Here is a 16,525-nt window from a genome sequence, read left to right as displayed (position 1 = left end):
AAAGGCAGGGGAGAGGGAAGGAGAAAGACAGACAGAGGGCAATAAAAGAGACAGAGGAACAGAGGAGACACTGTGTGAGAGACAGAGCGGCTCTTGCTGGGCCCTGAAGACGTGTCTGAGTGTTTTATCTGGACCCGCTGGGCTCCCAGTGTGGAGCTTCAGTAGTTTTAAACCTGCTGACCTCTCCAATCAAAACACAGCCCCTCTTCCAGCTGGAAAAAAAAAGGAAACGTCAACCATCTCAATCCATTTTCATTGCTCACTGAAGGATTGCCACTGAAAGGGACATAAACACCACTTTATTTTAAAGAGGCATTTTAGGCAACCTTTTTCCAAAATATACCATCTGTCTTGGAGATACGTTTCCATTTACCTGTGGTAGCTACTGTTTTTAGTTTACAGACATTTTATCAGCATTTTTACAACATGCGAAAAAAGACTTCCTAAAATGGCGATCAAAAGGCAGGTCTTTACGGATTATTGATCAAGCTTACATTACATATCACGGGACATCTCTATCCAACTAGCCGCCTTATTATTACAGGAATCTCCTACCCAATATCACGGTCACTTGCTTTCAGTTTGAAACTGGAGCTTCCTTTAAATAAAAGTTTCTGAACCAGATTAACTGTTCCTAGTGTTTCTGCCATGTGGTTTGCTTTTCATGTCCCATTTTCAAAGGCTTGGAAAGCTATAACATATTTACATGCAGATATTTATATAAATTAAGAGTTGGTTAGTATATTTCGGCAACAATAACTTGATTATTATTTTTAAGATTATATTTATATCTTCCCAAGCACCTGTGTTTCTACACTTTTTAATTCGTATTAAGTGTTAGAGAAAGAAGGACAATGGCCTTAACTCTACTATAAGTGCTCATATCTTTTTCATTTTGTTAACACAGCCAGCATTTTCTTGTCCAAAAAGTCAGTAATATGTTAAAGTTGTGAAGGAGTGTGGTAGGAATGATGCAGGTATTTACACTTTATATTTGTTTAATTTGTATTTTGCTATGTCCGTGTGCTGCTCTATATGTTATGGTGACCGCTCATGTGACCGTGCAGCCATGTCTGCATGCTTTATGCTTTGTATTGTTGAGCAGGAGGTCATTTAGTTAAAAAACAATAACTACCATTGATATGGCATACCTTCAAAGACATACGTTTTAATTGTTTGTGTTTTGAGAACAAGTATAATTATTTTGGAGAAAAAACAAATGAACAAATAAAAAGTTATAATGATAATAAAAACAAATGTAATTTACCTCTTAACACCTGGGTATGGTGTTGCCAGCCTATAAAAACAAAGTATTGTTACTCATGGTCTTTGTGGCCCATTCTCTTGATCTGTTCCCCTGCAGCCTCTGTCCTGCAGGTCTGTTGTATGAGGATGGCAGCGTTAACTTTTAGTGCACTTAAAACCTTCTCTCATGCACGTCGTGAACTCCTGATTCCACTCCTACTCCTCACCTTGTGTCAGCAGGTCAAATCTGATGTTGATCCAAACAGAGTTGGACATCAGATCCAGCTGAATATGTATCCAGGGACCCATGTGGGTTCTTCAGCTCTGACGAGTAAACGTGTCAGTGAGCAGCCGGCTCTCCCTCTCGCCCTGCCTCGTCACATCGGACACGTTGAGAGGCCGCAGTTGGTGTTTGTTGTTTTAGGCTCGATTGTGCAGAGTCCCGGGCTGTGTCCACCTTCTCCCTCTGCCTCCGTTTATTTGACTTCTCCCAGGTTTAAATTGATTGTAGATACTTTCTTATGAGTTTTCAAACAGGGTCAATGAATGCTTTTGGAAACTTTTAAACTTTTTTACCCCCTGGCTCCATTGCCCTGTCAGTTGTACAGTGCAAAACTGCATCAATACCTGCCTACATTTAATGCTATATTGTCTGAATGATATAACGTTGAATAGAAGGGTAGACTTAGTTTGATCTTTTGTTAATCATGTAACTGCACAATTTCCTTTGGCTCCTTTGATTTTGGACTTTGATGGAATGGTCCTGTTGGAGTGGACAGCTAGAATGGCGGTGTTTAAGAAAGGACTTTTTGTTTGTGAAGGAGACTCTCTAGAAGAAACGGCGCCTTAATGAGGTACTCGAAGCGCTCTTGGGCCCCATGAAGGGACATTATTCACCATGGTGATCAGAGAAGGGGCGTGTCTTTGAACCAAATCTTTTTGGTGAGTGCTACCAAATGCAAATCGTGAGTAAATAGCGAAAATAAGGACAATGGCGGTAATCACTTATTGTTTGTGTTTCTTTTTTACTTAAAATGTCATTCATTTAATTTGAAACACTTGTCTCTTACTTCTTACATTTTACTCATGGTGATTGGGTTTGTTTGGAGAGCATCCTCAAGCATGGGGTCTTTACAGCCAAATACACATAACTGGCATTTGGATTTTTATCTGCAGCAGAATAAACTATTAAGATTTTTAGATTTCCCCTAAATGCTCGGTGTAATAGAGCTTTTCAAACTCTACAGACAGACTGAATTTAGGCTCAGTCAGTTCATTTGAGAGTGTTGTAAAGGAAAGGTGTCGTATGTTATTCCATTCAAGTAGATAAAAGTAGTGCCGTCTTAGGTTGTACGTTTTGTGGTGTTACGTGATTAATTCAATTCCTTCAAACTTCAGTTTTTTGGGGCTGCTTGTTCCTTTCTTGCAAGAAATTAATACATGTATCGTGATTATTGAAACTCAAGCCAGTGTCGGGTGAGATTTTTCGAACAATTTCTTATTAAGTTTCATGTATTTCTCCTAACTCTCCTAACCGCGAAACACTTTGGCATGGAACTGAAGACAATGGACTGAAAAACAAGATAAATATGTCCTGTAACAGGAGTGTCTCAAATAATAAGTACTCATTTAAAAAGTCCCAAAGAAGTGCGTTGAAGAAGAACTGACCCATCATTTTCCTGACATGAGGAACACAATGTTCCCTCTGGGCTGTCAGTTCACGTCATGGAACAGCTAACAAAATCAGAAAAGAAACATAATATCTAGAACATTGATCAGCTCGTGAGTGGATCAAAGCTCTTTTAAAAACACGTACAAAACTCTGAGAAAGAAGCCGTCTTTTGCAAGTTAAGATATTCTATTGTGCCATGACAGGTAGACGACTGCACTCTCCCCAAAAACTAACTTTTTCCAGTTCTTCCCAGAGCTCAGTGATATCTTTGGCTGGCTTCTCCTTCCCTATTCGCCTCTCTAGAGACTGGCCCTCGGTCCTCCTCCTACTTGTTTTCCCTCCAGCTGATGAAGATTTAAACACTGGCCTATTTAGACTAGTAGTGCCCCATCATGCTCTACAAATCACCGGGATAGGAGACCACATGTAACAGGCTCCGGTGAAAGTATGAAGGGATAGAAAGAGGGCCAGCCGTGTCAGCGGTGACAAGACGAAGCCTCGGATTAGTGACCGCTGAAAACATGGGCTAAGCACAGTCGTAAATTTAGGCAGAGGGCTTTATTGGTGCTGATGATGAAGAGGAAATGTGTCTGGGTTTTAGTGTGTGAGAGAGTGGGGATTTCAGAAATGGTAAAAGTCGTTTCTAATTACAAAGGAAAACATTGGTTTGATGACCGCTGGCTGTTCAGCCTGAGGACCGTGCTCACTGTTCCAGGCAAAAAGAACAGGCTGTTAGACGGCTCAACTCATCTTACATACGACATCATAAAAAGTGTTGTTCTGTTTTGCATTTGGTTGTTTAAACATGTGGTGTTCAATAAACTTGATTTTTTTCGCAGTTTCATAATTCATACCACAGGGGTTCCACTCTTTCATATTTTATTTTGTAATGTGCCTGTAGTTCTTGCTTTGTCTCATTTGTCAAGTCACATTTTAATCCTTGACATCAGCAGCCTTCACCTTCTTTCCAGCAGTTACAGAGCAACGTTATTATTCATTTGGAGTCATATTTGTGTCCAGCTAGGCTTCAACTCCAGTATGTCTGTGTTGTGTTTTCTGCTGGTGGCAGTGTACAAGACATGAAAACAATGAGCTGAAACTCTCTGTAAGGCTCTGTAAAACTGCAGATCCAGTATGGCTGTTGGAGGCATGGTGTCAAAAGAGTCATACAGATATACAGTATCTTGGGAAAGCAAAATGTTAAATGTTAAAAATGTACTTCCTAAATCAGTTCCTCACTTCGGCTGAAATGTTCTTACATGAACACATTAATATCTGCCAAGTAGATACGTTCAAATAAGGGGTTTCTGCGTTTCTCACTTGCTGGTTTAAAGGTAGCTGTGCTGATGTAGGATATGGTTTCATGTAATCCTCTGCAATACATATGAAATTGGTGGTTTGTTTGGTCACTGTCAATCAAATCTGATCAAACTACGGCCACACAATCCTGAGAAATCTGACTTTTTAAAAATCCAAATCACAACTAAAGGTGTTCTTACCTCACTGTTGCTCGTTCAGTCGTGAATATTTAGATTTGAAGTTTCTTACTCCATGATATAATTGATGACTTGTCAGACAACAGTTCCTCAGCTCTGTTTCTTTGTCCCCTGAACAGATGGGATGAACTGCATGAACAAGGACCACGGCTGTGCCCACATCTGCAGAGAGGCTCCAGGCAAGGGCGGGGTGTCGTGCGAGTGCCGTCCTGGCTTTGAGCTGAACAAAAACCAGAAAGACTGCATATGTACGTATCACACCTAACCTCAGTGCAACACCCCCCATGAGTGAATTGAGTAAGCATTTAACCACTTTCTGGTTCCCTCGTCTTGAAGTCAATGTTTTTTTGGTAACATGTTTCTGGTTAGATGCTTGAAATAAGATCTTTGGTCAACACAAAAGTTGTTTTTGTTCTATGCCATCAAATACGCCATTAGATGGAATATCCTAAGTTGCTAACAAGTGACTACATTTGACTGTTAACGATCATCCCGCCAAAAATTAGCCGCCTTTAGCTTAGCGGTGGTGAAGGAAAGCACTCGTTTGTTTTTACCCTTCGTTATTTTTTACTCTTCTGGCGATGCATTTACGTTCCCTAAAATAATAAAAGTGGTGTTAATATCTAGAGATGGTCTCAGGTATCAGAAACATCAGGAATCAGGAATATTTAGAAATCCAATGTAAAATCTCATCGCTTTTTTACGAAGGGAGCCGTCGATGCTAACTTCCGGGTTGCCCTTCAGAAATATGTCATCACTGCACCACTCTATTTAGTTGTCCATTCCTTTTTACAGTTCACATGGGAGCAAGGTATTAACACTCTGTTTCTGATTGTATTGAGGTTACGTACTGGTGCAATGAAGGATCTTAACTGTTTTAATAATAAACATCTGTAATAGCAATGATGGACAAGATCCAGTAGGCCTTCAGGGGTAAATTATGAGGGCGGACATTTAATACCAAAATCAGTTAAGCGTTTCAGGCCAAGCCGAAGGTGCTGAAGGATTCAGTAGAGAGAGAATTCATGTCTCAAACTCCCCCCTCGCAGCTCCATCTCTGTTTCTCACTCTTCACGCCGAGCGCCTGCAGCCATGGAATTTAGGGCTGCTGTTTTTGAGGGGGGGGGAAATAAGCTTTTAGTTACAATTTGTTTGGCATCACATCTTGTTCTCCTCTCAGACGCTGAGAGTGTAAAGATTGTGAAAGCCTCCGAAAGGGCTCTAATGTGTCACCTGCTGTGGTAATATTTCATTAGACGCCAGGGACCCGGTGCTGTGACGGCCTGATGAGCACTGTGGCACAGGACATGATGGAAGAAATGCTAGCTTTATCTGCACACATCTTCCCTCCTTTCTCCTTATGGCCTCTTTTGTTCTGTTTCTCACATCCTCTCACGTCTTTACACCCTTTTTTTCTTTGTATTTCATCTCTCACCTCCTCTCTTCTCTTCATCTGAATAGTTTTCTATCCCTTTCCCACTGGAGAACTGTCAACAAGGCAAATTAGGAGGTTAACAAATTGGAGGAATCACAAACTGTTGAAATAGTTTGAGTTTGACAAATCAATTCTGTTTACTATGGCAGACCCCATCTCAATAGTTTGTGGCCCGTCAAAAAGTACTTCCCAGCTGGCTGTTTTTGCGGCCAAGTTTAAAGCTTTTTATTTTCTGCTGCGTAAGGGTTTGCAAGTACTCGAAAAAGCTCCAGGAATGACCCTGCATTATGATCTCTTCTTTACAATTTTCTCCATATCTCTCCGCCATGGATGGATTTTCTTATCCTTTTGTTGTTAGCTTATACATTTTCTCTTTCCCTTTTCATTTTCCTCTTTTTGCCTTTTGACCTTGAGATTTCAAGGAAGTTGGGAACCTGTTTAAGAATATTTAAAATGCATGGAACCCAGTTTGAACTTACGGTGGACTCACCTTAAAGTAGTGCCCAAACCAGGATCTTTTCCTGAAACTAACCAGTCAGATTGTGTGTCTTAAACTATCAAAAGCTTAAAACATGCAATTAAAAGATCTTTTAAAATGTGGTTTTAGAAACCGAAATGTTATTCCATAAAACCGTTAAAAAATAGAATACTAACTGTACTAAATGTTAAATATAAAAGGTGTCTCTATGCTACAAACAATAGAACCAGATGTTATATTACCAAAGAATTTCAAACACTATAAACATATTATTTTCAAAATGTTCTTATCCTCTCTATCTTTGTCCCTCGCCCCATCTTTGTTCTTCCTTCTCCATCTTTCTTATACATCTTACTCTATCTAATTCTCCCTTTCTCCTGATCTTATTTCTGTTGCTCTGTAGTCCTCTCTTTTTACCATACGATAATACATTCAAGTCTGATTTCTTTTGTTGCATCACAGCATTAAGAGCACTAACAAGGACATATATTTAAGAAACAGAGAAACAGAGAAACAGACATTTAGGATAATATAACCATCACTGAAGACCATATTTATTACACTCACCCTTTCTCTGTTTATCTCTCCTTCTCTCCTTAATTCACTCCTTCGTCTCTCTCGTTGCATCCTTTTATGGCCCTCTCCCACCTGTCACCCCGAGCCATATATCCAATACAGCATCCATGTTGCGTCTTCGTTACTGCCCCCCTCCATATTGTTGTTAAAACTAAATCAAGAATGAGTGGACCTTTTAAAATGTCACGAGCCATGTTTTGCGCATGATATACAAGCCAGGAATGTGTGTGTGTTGTATTCAGTGACGTGTAACTATGGAAACGGCGGTTGCCAGCACACATGCGATGACACAGACACAGGGCCGGTGTGTGGCTGCCATCAGAAGTACGCCCTGCACTCAGACAGCAAGACCTGCATCGGTGAGTGACAACCAAGAAGTCTTCCCAGTTCACACACACACACACACACACACACACACACACACACACACACACACACACACACACACACACACACACACACACACACACACACACACACACACACACACACATACACACACACAAACACACACACACACACACACACACACACACACACACACACACACACACACACACACACACACACACACACACACACACACACACACATATACACACACACAAACACACACACCCTGAAGCCCCCGCAGCTGTTTGACTGTAACATCTGTTGTATGATAGAAGGCCATGACCGTGTCGGTGTAGCAAGGCTGATAAAAGAAGCAAAGTAACAGAATGTGGAAGTGTGTTCGGGGGCTGGAGTTGGACAGTTGAAAGATAGATCGTCTCCGAGCTCCACAACCATTCCTCTCTTCTTCCCTTGATACTGAGGGAAACAGCACTTTAACAGATTGATGCACACTGATTTACAGTTAGAATCAATCTTCAGTCATAAAAATGACATGGGTAACACTCAAGTGTGAGCTTCTCAGCGATAAAGAATAAGAATTAGACCTTATTAAATCAACCATTTTTCCAGGTTCTTGCTAACTTAATGCTGCATCAAACGTGCTAAGATACTCATATTATGTTCAACCCAACAGAAACACGGTAGTGAGGTTGTCAGTAGATTTAGAAAAGAACACATATTTTATCAACTAAATCATCAATCTTTTTAATTGTGAAAATCCTTAAATCAACAATTAATGCAGAGTCACATTCAAATATGTTTTATTATCATATCATTTATTTCAAATGACAGTGATTGCTCTCAGTAGATGCACACATTTTAAACTAGCTGATTTGCATACTGAGAGCACCTTGTTTCATTTAAGACCATTTTAAAAACTACTTATCAAGGGTTATCTTCACCTTATCATACCCAAAGAGTCAACGTAGAAGCTCGATTGGGAACCGGGTGTTTGGGCTTTCTTGCCCTGAGCACAGCCTCTCAGGGTTTTCAGATTGTGTAGCTGTCGCACATCGGATATAAAGTCCGTAGAGGTGGGCTGCATTGCGAAAAGCCTCTTGAATGATCCATTGGGGCCATAACGTTACTCCTGTGTTACATGTTTGAAAGTGAGTTGCTTTTGAATGTATCAATACCCACTCTGATACTCCATTCCTCATGTCAGAACTCAGTTGACTCCACAACATGCTGAGGACATCCTAGCTCTCACATAATGGACATTGATTTTTGTCTTGCAATTGTTTTAATCGCTAAAGGATAAATAAAAGCGTTCAAGGTAAGTGGAGTTCTTCATAACTGTTCTTTTCCGCCTTGTTTTTGCTGATATATATGTTATTAGTCATTTGTAAAGTCTTACAGTCATTTCATCACCACATTTATGACCTTAGCCAGCCCACTGCAGCTGGTTCCAGTCACAGTGGTTGTAGTTTGGCCTCAAGGGCTGTAATACATGAAGCACATCGAAGGTGTTGATCGATTCTGCATCTTTGCATCCTCAAGTTAAGAATTGAAGCAGCAAATAATCAAAGTTGTACCCTAAATTAATTAATGTTTTTCCCCAAAAGTGATAACCTCCAGTTATCGTAGTGGTAGGAACTGAAGTGTTCCCCTACTGCCAGAATCGCTAACCCACCAAGATTATGGGTCACCTAATCTCTGCCAATTAGTGAGCCGCTTCAGTCCATGTGACTTTTGTTTACAAGTTGTGGTTCATTTGTAATTGGACAGCGAGATCCCAATGAACCAACAAAAGAAGAAGTCAACAATTCCTTGTGGTTTCAACCAAAGAAAACAAAGTGGAAATGCGTTTAAACACATCGTTACATGTGAGATTGCAACCACCTGCACAACCAAACCACACACACTCATTCATGCTGTGAACTGAAAAACACGAACACACAGAATGATGTCTGAATGCTGTTGATAAAACCATGGACACACAATGATCTGATGTTGATGTGCTGTCCTTCCTGTTGTCCGTACACTGGAAACACCTCCCTCTGTCTCTATCAACACACGAGCAGTTTGCTGTGCTGCTAGGTTTTGACTGCCATTAACCCCTTTTTCTTTCCAGCTACTTTAAAGAAGAACACACCATCGAGGAAAAGGCTGCGAAGAAGAAGATAGGATAAAAACGAGAGAGAACCCTCCCTTCTTTCCAAATGTCTTGTGTTTTTTCTCTCTATCTCTATTTTATTTGACGAGAGAAAGGTCTTCGGACTGGGTGTCCCAATTGCTCAATGGACCCACCTGTCCCCACCTTTCCTTTATTCTTACTATATAGTGCTATCCCTCTGCTCCTCCGACCTCCTCCTCCTCTTCCTCCTCCTCCTCCTCCTGCTGCTTCCTGATTGCCTGTCTTGTCTGAGCATCCATGTTAAAACTCAATTCAGGTGGATTGAAAGGATAAATCCTCAGTGCACAAGAGAAAAGACTGGCTCTGGGTGCTGTTGGGGTGGGGCGGTACGGTACAGGGGTCAGGGGTCAAGGGCCACGTGTTAGACGTTGTGGCTAAAAGCGGACATCTCAATTGCAGCCTGATCTTAGGTTAAGCTCCCTCAAAAGCAAACCTAACCCTACTCCTCCTCCTCCACCTCTCTCTCTACCTCCTCATCCTCCACCTCCCGAACACAAAAAAGCAAAGCAAGAACCACAAACCTGCCGACAACAACATCCCCATCCATCAGCCCCCTTCCTTGCTCCATACTCCCTGATAGAGAGGCAGGGGCTTGCATCGCTAACCCTTCTTTCTACTGCCTCTGTCCACTCACATGTGCCATATCGTCCAAGTGTCTGCCACCTCCTCTTTTACTAATCCGTCCAATCATGTGTGTGTTTGTCTGCTTGTCCATCTGCATGGGAGAGCCTGCCCTGCACTTGTATGGTTTCCCTTTTTTTTTGTGGTTTCGTTTTATTTTTTAATTTATTTTTTTACCCTTTTTGGAATTGAATAACATTTTGTTTTTTGTTATTGTTGTTGTTTATAGTGACCCTGGTCCTTGTGTTGTTGTTTTTCCCAGTGCATCGGTGTTTACCATTCTCCTCCTAGTTGTAGTTTAACTCTTCCCCCCTCCATGTCCTGTGGTCTGGCTCTCTAATCACTCCCCTCTCTGTGGGCTTCAGACCACTGCTTAGCCCTGTAGACTCTTTAGAAGTGAGTGGCAGGGACTCCTCTCTTCCCACCCCTTCTCAACCAGGCTCACACATCCACACACACATTTTATCTCCCTCCGTGACAGATTTTTTCACACACTTAAGAAAGCAGACGCTCAAAAGCACACGGACTGGTATGCCCAAGCTCTCAATTCAACAATCACGCACACATTCATACAGCCACATTTCACTCGTTAGCCGAGCACCAGAAAGCCTCCATTCATCCCTGAGTGTACTTCAGAGAGTCCTCCACTTTGTCCATCAAGCTCCCGAGAGGAGAGAGAGAAAACCGTAGCGGGACAGGGCCGGGGAATGGAATGAACATTAATTACCCCCATATCCACCCCCTCACCAACCTCAGGACTGAGTGTATACATCAAAGCCCAGTCCTATAGCGGCAAGTGGCGTCTATTCAAGAAGAGATGCTCATTCAGGCCCTAATGACTCAGGCCCAAATGAAAGGCCGCCTCCCTCCTCGATAACGTAAAACCCACCATCCTCAACGCACCACATGCATGCCATCTTAACCCTTTCTACAACCATCGTCAGGGCCACCCTCCGACCTCAGCCCCCTCCCCCCCCCCGCTCCGCTGCCCACATTTTGGATTGTGGTTCTTCCAGCGTTAACTGTTAAAGCCAGTTGTGATGTGTTCCATAGACAAACAGGCAACCAGCGCTGCCCCCAGACTACCCCCTCCTGCCTTTTTATTTCTCTGCATGCCCTCCTTGCACTGCCCCTTCAAACCCCATTTCTCAGTGTGTGCACCCCTTTGTCCCTCATATAGCTCTCCCATTGTGGGCCATGATGGGACTGATTCTGCCTTTCCTTTTCTACCTCGCTATCTGTTTTTCTTCTCTGTTCATCATTTCACTCAAAAATCTTGTCATTGCTTGGTTGTTTGATCACTTCTCGCTGCTGTTCGACCTCTCGTCTTCCTCCCCTTCACCTCATTTTGTCATCATTACAACTTGGTTCCGTCTCTGTTCCAACATTTAAGACAGCTTGTCTTGGAAAGGTTGGACAAGTATCCTCCCCTCCCTTTCTTTCTCGTCTTCCTCCTCCATCCTAACGCAAGGGAATCATTGCTGAGAAAGTGTGGCTGTTTGATACGGAAGACAGAAACTCCATCTGCAAACAGTAACGTCAACATAAGATTTAAGATCCCCGTTAATGTTCACCCCAACCTCATTCCATCCCTAAAACCCCCACACCTCTAACCATCTTTTATTGGTTTACTTTTTCACGTAAGTCCTCAATCTCCTTCCCTCCCCACCTACCTTCTTGCCTATCTACCGCTTCATTTTGTGAGCTACACACTGATACCAATATTTCATTTATTTTATTTTGTTCTTTTGTTTGCTCTGGGGGATTTATCATTTGTTTGGGGATTAACACTCTAACAGGGATTTTGGCGCTTCCTCATCGCTTCTTGCTTCTTGGCTTTGGTTTTTTTGCTCAAACACCAAGAGGGGCTGAAGGTCTGGTCATTTGGGCTTCTCATTAACCTGCTGCTCACTGTTTGTCCCCTTGTCACTTGTGTTTTAGAGAAAGATGAGGCTGCAATTGAGAGCTCTGAGTTCAATGCCACGTCAGTAGCTGATGTGGACAAGCGGGTGAAACGGCGGCTACTTATGGGTAACTCTTTTCTTCCTCTTTCTATGTGTTGCCATGGCGCTTGTGCTTGTATCCCCGACTCCATTCCTCTCCGTTCCTCCTCCTCGTCCTCCTCTCTGTCTTTATTTTGTTAACATTCTTTTTTTTGTAATCCGATGATGCCCACTGTGTCTCCCACAGTCCGTTTTGTTGCTTCTGTACCTTACGTGATGAAAACAAAGTGAAAGAAGTCCCTGTTTTCCTTTGAAGTGGTCCTTCCTAAAACTACTAAAGGTTTTTCTCGATGACTAACATTTGCTTTCCATGTCGCACCTTAAGCCGCATTCACATGATTCGCTCTTTGCTCACTGTGAGGTTGGGTGCAGAGCCTTGCGGTGAAAGCACCAGATACGTTTTGTTTTTATGGGTACCTCCCTTGTTAGCTTGCGCCGCTTAGCACAGCTGTCATCTGATTGGTTGTGCATCAAAAAGTCAACAGCAATCAAGAACTGCTCGCAATTTCGTACGATTCGCGACGCTGAGGGTCGAAACACAACATCAACGACAGCACAGAGCCGTTTTACCGCTTGTCATGTGAATGCAGCTTTACTGTACAATGTATGTGTTCCATTCCCCTAATAGACCACCAATTTTGTAAAATAACGTTCTGGACCAAGCTTACCCCATGGTTGCCCCATAAACGTTTTACACTGTACTTGGCAGCCTGTTCTCAAAACCACAATCTTCTGAAGGGGCAGTAAAGTCGAGCGAATAAAAGCAACAGTCCAATGCTACCTTTGTTTTTAAGGATGGTTTTCAGGTTCGGTTTCTGCTGTAAAGGATGGCTATTGTTGAAAAGTGCAACATCGAGAACTTATACAAAAATAAACGAGATGGGCATTATTTGGTTCCTGAAGGACTGGACCCTGCCACTTTTCTTTTCAGATCTTCAACCCATCATTCCTCCCCTGCACCCCAATATCTGGAACTCCAAACTGATGTGCTGTACAGTCTGCAGTCAATTAATTTACAATTTTATTTCAGCAGGTTCCGGCCAATGTGGCTCGAAGGAAGAATGGAGAATTTGTTTTTCCTCATCTTTATTATACCTCTTTGTTCTTTTCTCTTCTCCTTTATTTACCTTGAATATAGAAGTCTCCTGACTCCACACTAAACCCTGTTTCACTTCCTGTTGTACCAGCATGTCACCTTTCCTGATGGTGCTCCTCTTGTAACGTCATTTACAACTTGCTGCAAATTACGCTGGAAAAATCCTCAGGTTTTTCTTTCAAATAAAACTGTCTACAATAGCACCAGCCTCAGTAGCACCTTTGGCAAGTCATGCAGTGTGAGAAAGGCTTTGAGGACACTGCCATCCAGATTCCCATTATCCAGTCTTTCTGAATGTGTTGAGGTCTGAATCTCAGAACTGTCCACAAACAGAAACAAAAAACAAAGTCATGTTAGCCTAAACAGCCTAACTTTGTTCAAGTTGGCCACTCAACATAGAAGTTGATAAATGTGAAACTTATATTCAGCTTGGTGGAATCCATCATCTTTTCCTGAAAGCTCCACTACACATCCTGAGCGGTTCAGCAATTTGCAGTTTCGAACCCTGAATAATTCAAATGTTACCACATTAAAGTTTGCAATTGATCTGGAAAGCTTACCACGTTAAGGAAAATGAAATTAGAAAAATTACACAAATAATTCACATTACCAAGTTTGACCCTAAGTGCCTCCCATACTGTACATCCAGTACAGTTCAAGTTAGGGTTAGGGTTGGGGTTGGAATTGAATTGCATGGCAGTAAAAACGAAAAGAAAGCGGAGGCATTGTGGGAACAAATAGTGCTAACGATGTGAAGCTGGCATAAAAAATACTACCAAGTACACATTCCGTGTGTCGCACACATTATACAGAGGGTTATCACAGTTATTCACTGTGACAGCCGCTTTGAAGATGCTTCAGCTAGGTGTCAGAAAATGTTTGGACTTCATGCCAATAATTAAGAAATCATTTAAACTAAGCTGAGATGTTACAATAAAGCAAAAATAAAACAGCTTTTGACTATTCATGATTAATCACAGATTATTATTGTTATCATTACTTTTAATCAAGGGCCACCACTTACCCCAATACTCAACCCTGAGGGAAGTTATCAGTGTGCATGAACAAACACATGTCCATGCCTGGGGTTGTTAAGAGCATAGAGTCCATCCCGATGCTGCACTGGCACCGCCTGAACAGCAGCAGCATGTTAGATTTGACATAGCTATCAGTCTGATTCCTCTGACACGAGGTACTCCTGCCTGTGCACTCGCTGCCATCACACAGCACAGACAACGTGCCGATCCTAGACAAATGGATCTGCGACCGGAGCTCTAATAGAAGGCGGTGGTGAGATAACAAAAGGAGAAACCTTGAGAGCAAGCCAGAAGGGAAATAGGACAGAAGAAGTGTGGGCGATCTGATGAAAAGTAATTCTGAGACATTTCATGACGTTGCTATTGAAGAAAATTCAGGAGCCAGGTGCTGCACATATGTGAACGAAGTGTCAAAAGAGAGACTCACTGGTGCTACATTGGCTCTGGACTCCAAATAAACCATCACCTCTGGACAGATGGAGCTAAGCTGATGTGTGTGTTTGTGTGTTCACAGTAGGTGTATCTATATAGCGGGATTGCAGACCAGAGCTATGCTGACTGACAGCTGATTTAGATGCCAATCACGGGGCAAAAGGGGATCTTGTTGAGAGCTGACAGATGATCGTGCCCCTCTCACCTTTTTTCCAACAGTTAGTGACTTGGCATGATGCTTTAGTACACACAGTGCACATAGTTTTCCCTCTCATGCTTTCCATCTTTAATCAATAGAACATGTGTCCTCTCTTGGAAAAAGTCAGCAGTTCCATGAGAAGACGACGGACATGTGTATCCATACAGTTTTTCCTCTCATTCCTCTTCCCCTTGCTGACATATTGTCATCCGTTAACATGCAGTTGCTGACCTTGTTCAATCGGCAAGAGGAGAGTTGTGTTGGGTTGCTTTCATTTCGGCAGCCTCCCCCTCTCCTGAAATCTTAACATTTTGCATCATCTTCTGAATATGCTGCCACGTTTTTCCTTTCTCCATTCAAATTGATTTCATCTTGAGTCAAAGCACCCAATCGGTGGTCTTTATAGTCTACAAATAAAAATTATAATTAAAAAATGAACATTATTAACTAATACTCAGACAACATGTGAGATACATGCAACAGTAGCATTTCAAGAAACATTATCAAACATGTTCATTAAATCAAAGTGGAAATGGAAAAGTTGTGAACTGACTCAACAGTCAATTCCCTAGAATAGACATTGGGCCTTTTTTTATTCATACCACCATATTTTGGGAAATACACTAAACTTTTTTGCTAAGAGTAAGATAAGAACATTGATTCCAGTCATGTTTCTGTAAAAATTATGTTTGAGCCAGCAAGCTATTAGCTAAGTTTAGCCTATATACAGCTAGCCTGGCTCAGTCTAAAATGTAACAAAGTCAGCCTACTTACATCTTATTCTTTACATATTGTCGTATTACAGAATATTTCTCGGACGGGTGACTTAATGGAGTCTTAATGTGAAGTAAGGTTTCTCTATTAATAGTTTGGATGGTAACTTACAAGATGCTGGTATTTTGCAAGATGTTGAACTATTCATGTAATCTTTGCCACAATCACACTAGACAACTGTGTAAAAACATATATGAATATATCAACATATATGACCTAAAATCCACATTCAATATGTGTCATTGCTTCAGTTACTCTGACACATAATCAACAATTTAGCAATTGTAGCCTTCACATTGTGGACCGTGTCAACAGAGAATACCCCAACTTTTGCAAGTGTGGTGTTGAAAAAAACAAAACACCAAACAAGACTGATCTAACATTAGACACCCAGAGGAAAAATACAGTATGAGTTTAGAATCCATCATATGTGATTCCAGCCCTCATGACATCGAAGTAACAAGCAGATATATGCTGCGCACACACAAACACACACACACACTCAGACAGGCTGGGATAGAAATATGCAGGGTTATATGGAGAGTGTAGAGGCTTGGAGAGGGGGCCGAGGGGGTTATAAGGGGCTTGTCCAGCACATCAATCAGGCTCGGCGGTGCTTCTGTGTTCCCCTTCTCAGTCTGGCCTGAGGCTGGGGCGCTGAGCAGGACTGTGTTCAACCCTCACCTAATGATAGGGCCAACTGTACTCTGTATAAATCACTCTGACCCTCAAACACCACCTCCACTCACATCAAGCCCACGCTCATGCACATGTACCTTAACACTAACACAAAAAGTCTTATTGACTGTATGCACCTGCGCAGGCATATAACCTTAATTCTCACGCAGACGGACAGGGACCCAAGCTGGGGAGAGGAGATGGGACAGGGGTCTTCTGTTGTATCATACAGGACCAAACCCTGTCAGACAGA

The 16,525-nt window shown here is 42.1% G+C and overlaps 1 protein-coding gene across 3 annotated transcripts in view; it reads left to right on the top strand.

Moving 5' to 3' along the window:
- The window catches only part of scube1 (signal peptide, CUB domain, EGF-like 1), a 73,310-nt gene that overhangs the window by 29,663 nt on the left and 27,122 nt on the right, over positions 1–16,525 (top strand). For 2 of the 3 annotated variants that reach the window (XM_079655201.1, XM_079655200.1), the window contains exons 5-7: positions 4,533–4,661; positions 7,145–7,261; positions 11,995–12,084. In XM_079655201.1, the coding sequence (XP_079511327.1) occupies positions 4,533–4,661; positions 7,145–7,261; positions 11,995–12,084 (336 nt within the window). The remainder of the gene's footprint in view (positions 1–4,532; positions 4,662–7,144; positions 7,262–11,994; positions 12,085–16,525) is intronic. The other variant, XM_079655202.1, reaches the window with a different exon arrangement.

Source organism: Notothenia rossii, assembly GCF_949606895.1.
Source record: "Notothenia rossii genome assembly, chromosome: 10".
In the NCBI taxonomy this organism is placed as follows: domain Eukaryota; kingdom Metazoa; phylum Chordata; class Actinopteri; order Perciformes; family Nototheniidae; genus Notothenia; species Notothenia rossii.
The sequence above is the reverse complement of the archived record's forward strand: the minus strand, read 5'-3'. Positions and strand labels throughout refer to the sequence as shown.